This window comes from Uloborus diversus, chromosome 5 (genome assembly GCF_026930045.1).
Source record: "Uloborus diversus isolate 005 chromosome 5, Udiv.v.3.1, whole genome shotgun sequence".
Classification (NCBI taxonomy): domain Eukaryota; kingdom Metazoa; phylum Arthropoda; class Arachnida; order Araneae; family Uloboridae; genus Uloborus; species Uloborus diversus.
Genome location: NC_072735.1, coordinates 184,626,570 through 184,638,737, shown reverse-complemented (window position 1 = coordinate 184,638,737; position 12,168 = coordinate 184,626,570). Strand labels below are relative to the sequence as shown.

The following is a 12,168-nucleotide window of genomic DNA, read 5'->3' as shown; positions in this document are numbered from 1 at the left end:
CAAAAACGAAAAAATATTTTTTTTTTTAATTTTTGGAAGATGTGTTGTTACTACATAAAATCCTCCCAAAACTGGGGGGGGGGGCATTGCCCCCCCTCTGACCCCCCATAAATCCGCCCATGCCGGCAACCCGTTTGTTTATTTTCGATCTATCTTTTCCGTCAGGGGCGTAGCTAAGGGGGGGGTTGGGGACAAACCCCCCCCCCCCCGAAAAGTTAGTCTCAAAAAAAAATAGAAAAAGAAGAGAGAAGAAAAAGAAAGAAAAAAAAGAAGAAAAGGAAAAAATTCCAAGCGATTATATATATATCTATATATATATATATATATATAAAAGAAGTAACCCCCCCCGAAAGTCGGGTCTAGCTACGCCACTTTTCCGTGAACAGAGTGTAGTCTTTTCTTATCGGCAAGTAAATCTACCAGATTAGTGCGAGATGGCAGAGTTCCACCGATGGTCGAATGGCGAACATTTGACGCATCTTTCCCACTCGGTGAGGAAGCTATGTCCATTTTCACGAAAAGAGTTTGGTTGGCACAAATTCTACAGGCACACGATAAAAGGGATGATCACAGGCTCATGGGGAATGTTGTCAAGAGAGATGGGTCGAATCTCAGTTGATTTGCCCGTTGGTGCGTGGTCGATGCACCAAGAAATGTGTGAGCTTGGTGGGCAGGGAGCCTAAGTTTAGTTGATAAAATTCGACCAGTTGCAACAAGTCGTAGAATTTGGTGCGGCCATTGTCCAAAGAATAGCATAGCTGGTCCTTTTCTTCAACCTTAAAAGACAAATTTACATTGACATGTAGCCACATATAAATTTCATTTGCATGCATATAAATTACATTTTTGCTTTAACTAATAAAAATTATGTAACAAAATGAAAAAAAGGAGGGGGGAGATAAGAATGAATTAAGAATATTAGAAAATGGTGTTATTTTTATCACAAATCTTTACTAATAATCAAGCTGAAAGTATGTATGTCTGGATGTCTGTTACGTGCAAAGCGCCTAGACCCTTCGGACTATTTTCATGAAATTTGGCACAAAACTAGTTCATAGCATAGGGGTGAGCATCTCGAAGCGATTTTTCAAAAATCCAATTTTGTTCTTTTTCTGTTCCAATTTTAAGAACATTTTATCGAGCAAATTATCATAACGTGGACGAGTAAATTACCAAATTATCGTAACGTGTAACCGTCTCGCCAGCGAATTGGCGAGAAATTCAAAATCCATTATATGTAAATATACAGGCGAACCAAATGACTTTTTAATTTTCTACTACGGGCAAAGCCGTGCGGGTACCGCTAGTAAATACATAAATCTAAAGTGAGAGACAGCAAGAAGCTGTGGGTCCAGCTACAGTTGGTGCAAACCTATCCCTGACAGTACACAATATGCCTAGACTGATAAGTTTCCGCCACACGGAAGTAGTTCCACAGTAAATCATTAACAGCACTTTTAAAAACTTCATTTCCGTACAAAAAATTAAATAAATTTTAGAATTGAGATACTCAAGTCATAAAATATTCAATTAAAAAATCATAATTTGTGTTTTTAAGGAGCAGCAATGAAAAGCTTAATTTTACAACTTCCAACCAATACAACTCTATGTTCCCTTGGCGAGAATTGGGTCATTTAAATTTCACTGCAACTCTTGTATCCTCTCTGCTGTGAAAAAAAACTGCTTGGATAATCAAAGACAATATTTTAAGTTAATTCGCTGGCGACTATTTCACAATTTGGCAATCAATTCTATTTTAATTTACACTGAAATATTTATTTCAGATTATCCTTAAACTCAAAAAAAAAAAAAAAAAAAGCCTAAGAGGCAAAATTTAGAGTTGTATAGTATAGTTGCTTTTCCATTATTTCTGACACCAAAATACCATTTATATTGCAATTATTTTTTTTTTTTTTTTTAAAGTTCATATTACTCTTTGAACAAGTTTATTTACCAGTATTGTGAAGCAAAAGAGAAGAGCTTCTTGATATGAAAGGTGCCCCAAAAAGGTTCAGCTTGTATAGGTCAATCGAGATTTATTTGCTACTTACGCACCGAAATACTGAACTACATCAGAAAGATGCATCTTACCGGAAATATTTGGCAATGATGTACTTTATGGTTGTATACATAGGATAAAACAAAGCTCCCGGGATTCCTTCGACTTTCTCTCACCAGAAAGACCCTAAACAAAAAAAGCAACCAATTGCACACCTCAAGTAAAATTGCAATAATTATATATGAATACATAAAACAATGGTGAATAGGTTATTTATTCTATTTTTTTAATGGCTACGAAAAGTGGCTACCATTTTTTATGACATTGTAGCCAGTGGCTACATTCAGACTCCCCCCCCCCCCTCCTAGTCTAGAACTTCAATACATACATACATTTGTAAGAAGAGACATAAGGCATTATTTTAAAAACATAAAAAAACTCGAGTAAAATTGAAATAAATAATACATGAATGCATAAAAGGCAAATAGTTTATTTATTTACATTTTAATGGCTACAAAAAGTGCCGACCATCTTTTATGACATTGGTAGCCAGTGGCTACTATTCAGATTTCCTAGTCTAGAACTTCAACACATACCTACATAAACCTAATGAGAAGAGACGTTAGGTGTTATTTTGAAAACAGATAAAAAATAATCGAAATGTTGCAATACAGTGACCCCCGGGTTATTAAAATCACATTTGTTCTCAGGATATTTGATTTTATAAAGCGGCTGATTTTATAAACCAGCATACCTATACTTAAAAAATGAAGATTTTGAAGTTTAAATACTTAAAAAAACTAAATGAATTATGTCATTCATTTTTGTTTTTAAGTATTTCAAAACACAGTTGTCATTTTAACTAAACAGGATGTTTTTTTTTTTACACTAGGGTCTTAAAATATTGGCGTATTGCAGTTTGGTTAACAGAATTGGAGAGTAAAGATTCAATATCATTTCAGAGTTTATTAAATGTTTTACCGTTCAATATTATATTTTTTTTCTTTGCTCTAAAGTGTATTGTATGTACATCAAGCACTTTAATGACATCCATTGAAGAAGGCAAATTTGGCACTGAGATTTCCTCAGCTTCTCAGACCAAATTCCTCCACTTCTTGGTGCTTCTTCATCAATTTTTTACGTATGATTCCAAAATTTTGATTCTATAAAACGGCGATAGTGATTTCATTAAAGAATGGTTTAACATGTTTTGGTGTTGCAATGATTCTGTTCTTCCAGATTTGATTTCAAAAAGCGGCTGATTTTATAATCCAGTGATTTTATAAGTGACAGGTACTGTACTGTCTCTCAAAATTTTCTGAATCATCAGTTAAGATTAGCCAAAACGAGCTGATGACTTCCTTTACTCCAATTTAATGTCATTTCCCTATTATTGGCATTTTTAATGTGATTCAATAGTTTACTCTCTAAATATCACCAACAGTGGCCACATTAAAACCAGATTTAAAGAAAAAAAATCACCAAATTTGTCACGAAGTTGGCGACAAAACTAGGCGACCAAAAAACTGGTGATATACCACCAAGTGTCCACCAAATTGTAACACTACTTGAGTTTACATCGAAATTAACAATGATTTCCCCCCAAAAAGTAGGAAAAGACCCCCTTAGAAACACCCGATCGCAACCAAAAGGGGAGGTGCACAATTAGACCTCACTAGGAGTCTATGTACTAAAATTCAACGTTCTAGGACATACCATTCTTGAGTTATGTGACATACATACGCATATAGGTACATACATACATATGTACACACAGATGTCACGAGAAAACTCGTTGTAACTAACTCGGGAATCGTCAAAATGGATATTTCCCGTGTCTATAAGTTCTTAAAGATTCATCCACCTGTGGTCGAGTCGAAAAAAAAAAACTTAACATTCATTCGGGGGCGAGCAAAATGGAAATTAAGGTCGATTTTTGAGTGAAAACTTTTTCGCGAATACAATACAGTAGAAGACCATTATAACGCCGACCTATATAATGCAATTCTCTATAAACTGCACAACATTTCAGAAGTAAACAATAGGTTTTGGAAGCATAAAAAATCCCCCTGTTTTGCTTTGCAAACATAAAAATGGTTAGGCAAATTAAATTTTGCAAGTTTTTCATCTTTCCACCTTAATTCAAAGCTTTTAAATTTAAAATTAGTACTCACAGTGAAAGAAAATACCAGATGGCTCTTGAAAATGCAGCTGTTATGCGAGCCATGAAGCTAGCAGAAGTGCAGGATAATGCACTTTCTTTTGATTGTGAAACATATTTATTTGCGAATAACTAATTGTAATATTGGTGCTTTAATACTCATTGCAGATAAAACTCATTCTGAAGGGCTAATATATAGATATGTTCTGAATGTTAGTTTCAAAATTTGTGAAATGACCTATATGACGCAAAAACTCTGGTCCCAAGGTGTGCGTTATAATGGTCTTCTACTGTACTTCCTTTTTTGTAAAAGGAAGTAAAAAGAAAAAGCTCTGTTGGAACTCACCCGTCTACAGTCCCGTACTTGGTGAGCAGGTGTGTGGCCTCGTCTCTGGACATCCCGCTGTAAAACCAGGGCTGGAGGGCGTGGACCCCAAACTCCAGGGCTGGCCTGGCAGTGGGACTGGGCTCTTGCTCCTTGCCCCCCGCCCCCGAAGGGGCCCGACAGCAGGGCAAGCGACGCTGCAAATGGCAAGGACACTTTTAGGGAGTGCAAATAAATTGAAATACTTCCACTGAAATTGTGACAACAGAAAACGAGTCCATTACTATAAAGTTCGGAATAAAGAAAGGATTTTATTTTTTACAAAGATGAAATGGAGTTATATTTCTTAGTTGACTTAAATAATTATCATTTAATAATGACTTGAATTATCAAAGGAGCTTTTTGGTTTTGCCAGTTTCAGCTATTTTTAATCCATGTTTGTCCACCTAGGGGGGGGGGGGGGTCATGGCGCTGACTGAGCCACTAAAATTTTTAGGAGGGGGGGAATGTTTTCAGGGGTATTTTTCTCATTTGGGTGAGGGGGGCTCTTTGCAAAATTTACGGAGGGGGGCATCCTTGCTGTTAGGGGGTGGACACCCCAGTTTAATCAGTTTCTGCCACTGCCAGGGGAAAAACAAACCAGTTGCTGTTGGCAGAGAGCCGATCCTGGTCGTTAGTCGTATTTTGAAACCAACAATTTTATTTGACAACTATGATAAACATCCAATCATTATTTTTGATGCCAAACTTTGTTAAAAAAAATTAAACAATTATATTTTTATGCTCAGTTGTTGCTCTGTAATGTATAAAAAAGAAGACACTGATTATGGAGGAGAAGTGGACAGGGACCATCTGCTCCATTGTGGAGCTCTTAGATGTTATTCAGAAGAGAGGAGATATTGGGAGGCAAGATCACTCTTTAGACAATGACTTCGATCTTATGTTCAGTACTCCATTGTTCTGTTATATCTTTTTGTTATCTGTTATTTTTGCTTAGCCATTGGAAAAAATATATACATATATATATTAAGAAGAATATATTTGTATACTTTGTAGAGAACTTTGATTTAGCTTTTGAATTATTTAAAAATTACCCCCAAGGAGCACATTTTTGCAGCTAAGACAAAAAAAAAAAGCATCAATGCTGCCTCTTAACTGATATTCAATGCACTGAAGATTTTGAAATAAAGGAATAATTTTCATAAAAATGGTTCTCCATTTCAAGAGATTCCAAAGAAAATATTGAGAATCTAATATGCAATGAGTAAATCATGTATCACGTTAACAAGGATGCCTACCTACTGTATATTTTCCCCGAAATTTTTATTCAACAATACAACACAACTGAACTTTCCTACTTAAAACATCAAAAAAAGTAAAATGTCATTTACCTTCCATGTATGGCCTTCAGCGGCAGCTATGGCTTTTGCTTCTTTCGGATCATCCACAATCCTACTCTGAGATCCTGTAAAATCCATGGCAACTCGAGGTTTCATTGGAGTGTAATCCTGTAAGTTACAAGACAAATAACTTAGTAAGACAAAATTATGCATTCTGACTACATACAAATTTTACCTTTGTAGTTTTACCTGTTTAATGCACACATAAAAAAAGTTATACATTCAAAAAAAAAGTCCATTAAAGATATAATAAAGTTATATTTAATTCAAAATCTTAGATTTCTTACAGAGAGCAATTCCATGGGATTCGTAATTCCACCATCTTCGGAATCAAGAGCACAATCTGAATGCCTGGACTGAAGTTCCTTATAATTCTCTCGAATTTTCCTTCCATACTGAAATTGTTTAGATAAAGTTAGAAATTTTATAGCAATAACAATAATGGTGAAATATATTTGATACGTGCAACAAATACATAGCACAAATACACGACAAAAAATGCAATGTAAAACTTGGTGGGGAATGGAAGGTTACTAATTTGAACAATGTAGGTGAAAAAATATTTGCTTTCGGCAAAAAGATTGATAAAATAAAAAAAAAATATTTTACAATTTGTCACAAAATGTGCAAAGTTTTAAGGGCCATTTCACTGTATTTTCTCCAAATGTAGAGTATGCAACATGACTTTTTTTACCATAACTATTTAATTTACAGTTTGATTAGCACAAAATTTTATTTAGAGTTAGTTCTACCATCACTCAGACTCAAAATACAAATACAAAAGTGACGACCAGCAACAGGCTCTGGGCCCATAACTAGACTGGTCCTAGTCAATTTACAATCCCCAGTGAAGATCAATGGCCCTCTTAAAACCGTCTACTCCCTTGCTCATTACCACCTCTTCCGGTAAGCTGTTCCGAGGTTCCACTACCCTGCTAAAATAATAATTTTTCCTAACATCCGTGTTAGCCTGAGATTTAAATAGCTTAAAACAATGACCCCTTGTCCTGTTTTCAGTGCTAAACTTCAGCCCCGTAACATCTTTCACTTTAATAAATTTAAACAACTGAATCATGTCCCCTCGGTCTCTTCTTTGCTCAAGACTGTACATTTTTAGCCTTCTAAGCCTGGAATCATAGTCTAAGTGAGAAAGTCCATTTATTAGCCTTGTAGCCCGCCTTTGAACCCTTTCCAATACATTAATGTCTTTCTTAAGATAAGGAGACCAAAACTGAACAGCATACTCCAAATGGGGTCTTACCAAACTTCTATATAAGGGCAGAAGAACTTGCATAAAACAATGTGCTAATCAAACAGTAAATTAAATGGTTACGGCAAAAAAGTGCCATGCTGCGAACTCTACATTTGGACAAAATACTGTGAAATGGCCCTTAAATGAATGATTCAGTCAGACATCATTTATTGCAGTTAATCTAGTTAATCTAGTCCAAACTCAACAACAAGTGAATTTCTATTAATTATGTTTCTTTAAGTAAAAATCAGAAAATTTCACAGTTACAGCTCAGAAAACCTACAAACAACTCTTTAATAGTATTAGAGATCTTGCTTACATTAATATTTATTTACTAATAACCTGGTAGAATGACAAGGCGTAAAATCCTCGAGTAGTACTGATCCTCAGTGAAAAAGATATGGAAGGTAATGAGCAGGAAGGAATAGGATTTGTTCTAGCGACAATATCTGATTCTGTACTGCAAATATCTTTATAACTCCTATTCTATTAACTACCTTTGAAGCTTCAATCAAATTCCACCTCATTTAAAAAAATCAAAGTTTCCACTGTTTAATCAACCTTTTTGTTTTAGTAGAACATTAACTTAGCAAGGCATCGTCATTCAACAAATATCAGCAGTAGCTTCTCACTAATATTTTTTTCTCAGACATACAAACAAAATGCAGTGTTATACTTTAACGAACATGACTCGATCTTGTAAATAGGCTTAAATGCACTCACTTTGGCTAATCGGAGAGCAACGATCCAGCACCGACGATGTCTCTCGCTCTCACAGGAGAGCCACAGCAGATTCCGAGAATCTTCTTCTGGACATACGGAATTCTGGAAAATGATCAAAGCATGAAAAAACTTCGACCGTTACAACCATATTTGTCTATACATCCTTTATTTTAATTAACATTAAAAAGAAGGTGCTAGTAAGATAATGTCCATGACGTTAGCCTAATACAGAGCATTTTTATATTGAATGGAACAAAAAGAAAGCAGTATGTTGAATGTTGTAATTACTTTATTTTAATTAATCAAATTTTGTCAGGGTTTGTACTCGGTTTCAGAAATAAAATGAAGGAGTTTTGGAGGAGTAAAATGAGATTTTGAAGGAGTACTAATGGGCTGTCCTTAAATGATGTTGCTTTTTTTTTCAACATGTTTGACCCCCTTCCTCTTTGTCACAAAGTGTAACACTTTATCTTACTCCTCCTCTTGTCACATGTCATATTTTTAAAACGCATATTGTTAAAATAACCGCGTGATGTTTCTTTTCGTCACCCTCTCTCTTCTCCTTGTCACATTTTCACGAATCCGTCTCCCCTAAGGTATGACGTCACTTGTGGATGACTCATTTTACAATATCATAACTGCAATTAACTAAACAATTGTTTTTTTAACACAATCACTAAATATAGTACATCTGCTTATGTATTTTTAAATATTTTAATAATAATTAGACAAACTGACTTTTGCAGCTGAGAGTGGGGTGGAGGGAAAAGCAATAATCAAAAAGCTTGAAAAAATAGCCAAACACCATTTAAGCAAGGTATACTTCATTTATGAAATGTCTTAGTCATCTAATAATAATATTTTAACCTTCTACTTTTATAACTTCTATGATCAATTTGTAAATCACATCTTTATGGAAAAATAATGGAAATTATGGAAAAAACGAAATTACTACATTAAAATCGCCCTTTTCGCTCTTGTGACAAAGTTAAGTTGTCAACCGAAGTATTTCAAGCTACTGTCATAGAGGAAGCTTATGTAGTCTTGAACTGAGAAAGAAGGAGTTCAAACCAAAATGAAGGAATTTGAAGGGCCCTTTGAAAAAATTTCCTAAATGAAGGAGTATTGGAGGAGTTTTGAAGGAGCGTACGAACCCTGTTTGTTCAACTCTGGTTATCAAAATTTCTATAGATTTTCTATGAGTGCCCCTACATCAACAGGGCAAATGGCTATGCAATGTTAAAGTTATTACCACACTGGTAATAAAGAATCAATTGTTAATGATTTAGCTTTATGGTTTCCTGCTGCTTCATGGAACTGCCTCCATTTACTATACATTTACAGAATGTAAATCCTTTAGAAATATCTTTAACAAAATTCTGATATGCAAGAAATCACAAAGGGTTGTTAGATCTAGGTGACCAGCACAGCAATGGCATGTTGTTTCCCCTAGTTTGACCAATTTAGCATTGGGCTATGGACTTGAAACTGCTTCACCCACCGCTCAATGCTGAGACTATGCAGTGGTTCTTTACCAAATTTTTAGCGAAACTGTCTTTGAAAGACAATAACCAGTGATGGTTTGGCGCATTCCACAACACAGTATGATTTTGCCTTTCCTCTTACATAAACGGCACCAGTTACACTCACAGTGCTAACAGCGGCAATTTTGTAACCAAGAGACTTTTTGATGTTGTATAAACATTTATAATTGTAGCTTCAGATTTTGTCTAAATAAATTAATTGCATAATTCCGACCATGCTATTTTTTTTCTTTTCCATTTAACATAAAATGCTGTGTGTAATTGAGGCAGAGAGAAACAAAGAGATTTAAGTGTACTTTAAGTTTTGAGAAATCCAACTCCCCCCTTCCCTTTTCTGACAATGACAACTTCCAAAATCAAAAGCTGGATCTTTGCTTTAGCTCAAGTCAGATCAGTTTCTTACATAAATATGATTTGGCCATTAAATCAATTGAAAAAGGTGATCTAACATTAACAGGCCAGATAACGATAACATCACATTTTTTCCAGTACTGAATTCAAATGATTGTGAACGGGTCATTAAATGATCCTCAACCTGAAACGATTTTTAAAATTGATCCTGAAAAATGTGATAATCTGCCCATGACTATGTAAAAGTTAAGAAAACAAGAAAATCATGATTTTCCCCCCTTAATTTTCTAGATCTCTTTCATGGGAACTCGAGCAAAACAATTGAGTTTAATCAATGAATAATTTTTCAGGCTGCTAGCAGTCACTAACTGATGATAAATTGATTTTAAAAAATTGATAACTTGATGTCTTGGTCAGTTAAAAGAGCTATGTAATGTTCACCATTCTTAGAACTAATTCTTTTTTTAGTGAAATGGGACAATTAATTCACATAATTTATCTGATTGTTTTGAAAAGAAAAACTACTTAAAAATAAACGACTCACCTTCAGGCAAAAGCTATAAGATGTCGGAGTAGTACAACTTTTTTCAATAGGAGTATAAATTTCATATTCTGATAGATCCCTGAATGGCCACAACTGTTGTTTCTCATCCTAAGGTACAAAAAACACAAAATTAAACAGTGAAAATTACTGCTTAACAACTTAACACATACTAAATGTTATAAAGTAAAGGATAATTATTAAAGTACAGTCATAAATACTAAGAGACTATTGAAAATTAAAAAAAAAAAAAAAAACTGGTTTCCTAAGCAAGATTATAAGAAAACAACAAAGCAAGTACAGGTCCATCAGCAAAAATTGTAGATGAACTATTTCATGGTTACAAGATACACCTTTTACAATGGCAAGAGCTTATTGATGCAAAAATATTTGAGAAATGCCTTTTGTCATGTGTATTACTTGTTGCGAAAACATTTTTTGCAAATCTTTTCTTTTTCAGTGTTGCTGATTATATTTTTAATATTTTAGAACTAAGGTATTTAGACATTTCTCATAGGCTCATTTATCTAAAATGAAATTACCAACTTGGAAAGAAAATTGCACTTTATGTCATAGACAACAGTTCTTAAAAACAATGATTTTTTCTCTTATTGGAGGAGGATATCAAAGGAGCGTAACAAAACTAGAGTGGAACCTCAAAAAATCCAAATTAGTCTTGGTTCAGTCCTGTTTTCAGATTCCAGCAAATATGTTATTACACGTTGTATTCAAATGTTATACTCTATCAATAGAAATTAAGTGTTAGCCATACATTTATTTTATTTATTAACTATTAATTTAAGTAAATATTTGAAATAATATTTCTTTTCATTGCTTTTGAAATTAACTATTAAAGTTTATGTCCTACTTGGTTCCTTATTCCTGGCCGATTTGAAACTTTTTATGGACACCCAAACAATTCTAGAAATTTTTCGTACCCAAAAGCCTATATTTTTCAGCATGATTCCCCATGAAATGCTAGTCTGTATCCACATTATGTTATAGGCACAACATAATGTTAGGGTCATTTCATGGTAATTTTGACATCTATGCAGAACAGCACAATCGTCTGTAAAACGACTATTTCTCGTCGAAACTCATCTAAAACTCATCTACATCTAAAGGTGATATATATTCTATGACTAATAAACGTTTTTCTAGATGTCCTATTAAACGTCTATTAGTCATCCTTTGCAGACGTAAATTAGATCATCCACAAGGGTCGTCTACTAAACGTTGAATAGAAGTGTGCAGTAGAATCAACACAAACAGTGATGGGGTGAGAGCAGATTGCGGTGGTTCTAATTGCTGCGAAAAGTGAATTAAAAATAGTTCATTAGTTAATAGAACAATGGTTCAAGGGCTAGCACTTTATTTTTAAAAAAAATATAATGACAATGATGATATTTATAATTTATTGACATGTTTGGCAACACTTGTTGCTATGTTATTAGTGTTGAAGCACGTGCTTCAACATACATTGAGCAGCACTGCTTTTTACTTCTGATATTTTAGCGCCTGTTTTATAGCGCCTTGATTTCGGTAAACTTATTCATGTTGTTGATGATTTCTGTTTCAAAATGATATATGGAAATAAGACTGTTGGATAAAATAAGGTTTTAAGTTTAATAGTGTAATTGCAATAAGTACTAAAAAATTGAACTGGCAGATTAGACAAAAGTGTATAAATGTTAAAAGGTTAAGGAAAATGTAATGTGTCGTATAAACATTACAATTAAGAGTCCAGAATTAAAAAAAGGTGTGCTGTATTAATAAGCGCACCTAGAAGACGTTTTTTAGATTATCTATAACTGTTCTTGGTAACGTTACCTAGCGCTATGGATATCTTCTATTATTGATCTAATTCCACCA

At 34.2% G+C, this 12,168-nt stretch overlaps 1 protein-coding gene across 1 annotated transcript in view; it reads right to left on the bottom strand.

The window, feature by feature from the left end:
- Window positions 1-611: 611 nt before the first annotated feature.
- The window catches only part of LOC129223333 (growth factor receptor-bound protein 14-like), a 33,130-nt gene continuing 21,573 nt past the window's right edge, over window positions 612-12,168 (bottom strand). Inside the window, exons 7-13 of the mRNA XM_054857899.1 lie at window positions 10,300-10,407; window positions 7,861-7,962; window positions 6,173-6,280; window positions 5,877-5,993; window positions 4,507-4,682; window positions 2,092-2,185; window positions 612-776 (exon numbers count right to left, since the gene is read on the bottom strand). Of these exons, the coding sequence (XP_054713874.1) occupies window positions 612-776; window positions 2,092-2,185; window positions 4,507-4,682; window positions 5,877-5,993; window positions 6,173-6,280; window positions 7,861-7,962; window positions 10,300-10,407 (870 nt within the window). The remainder of the gene's footprint in view (window positions 777-2,091; window positions 2,186-4,506; window positions 4,683-5,876; window positions 5,994-6,172; window positions 6,281-7,860; window positions 7,963-10,299; window positions 10,408-12,168) is intronic.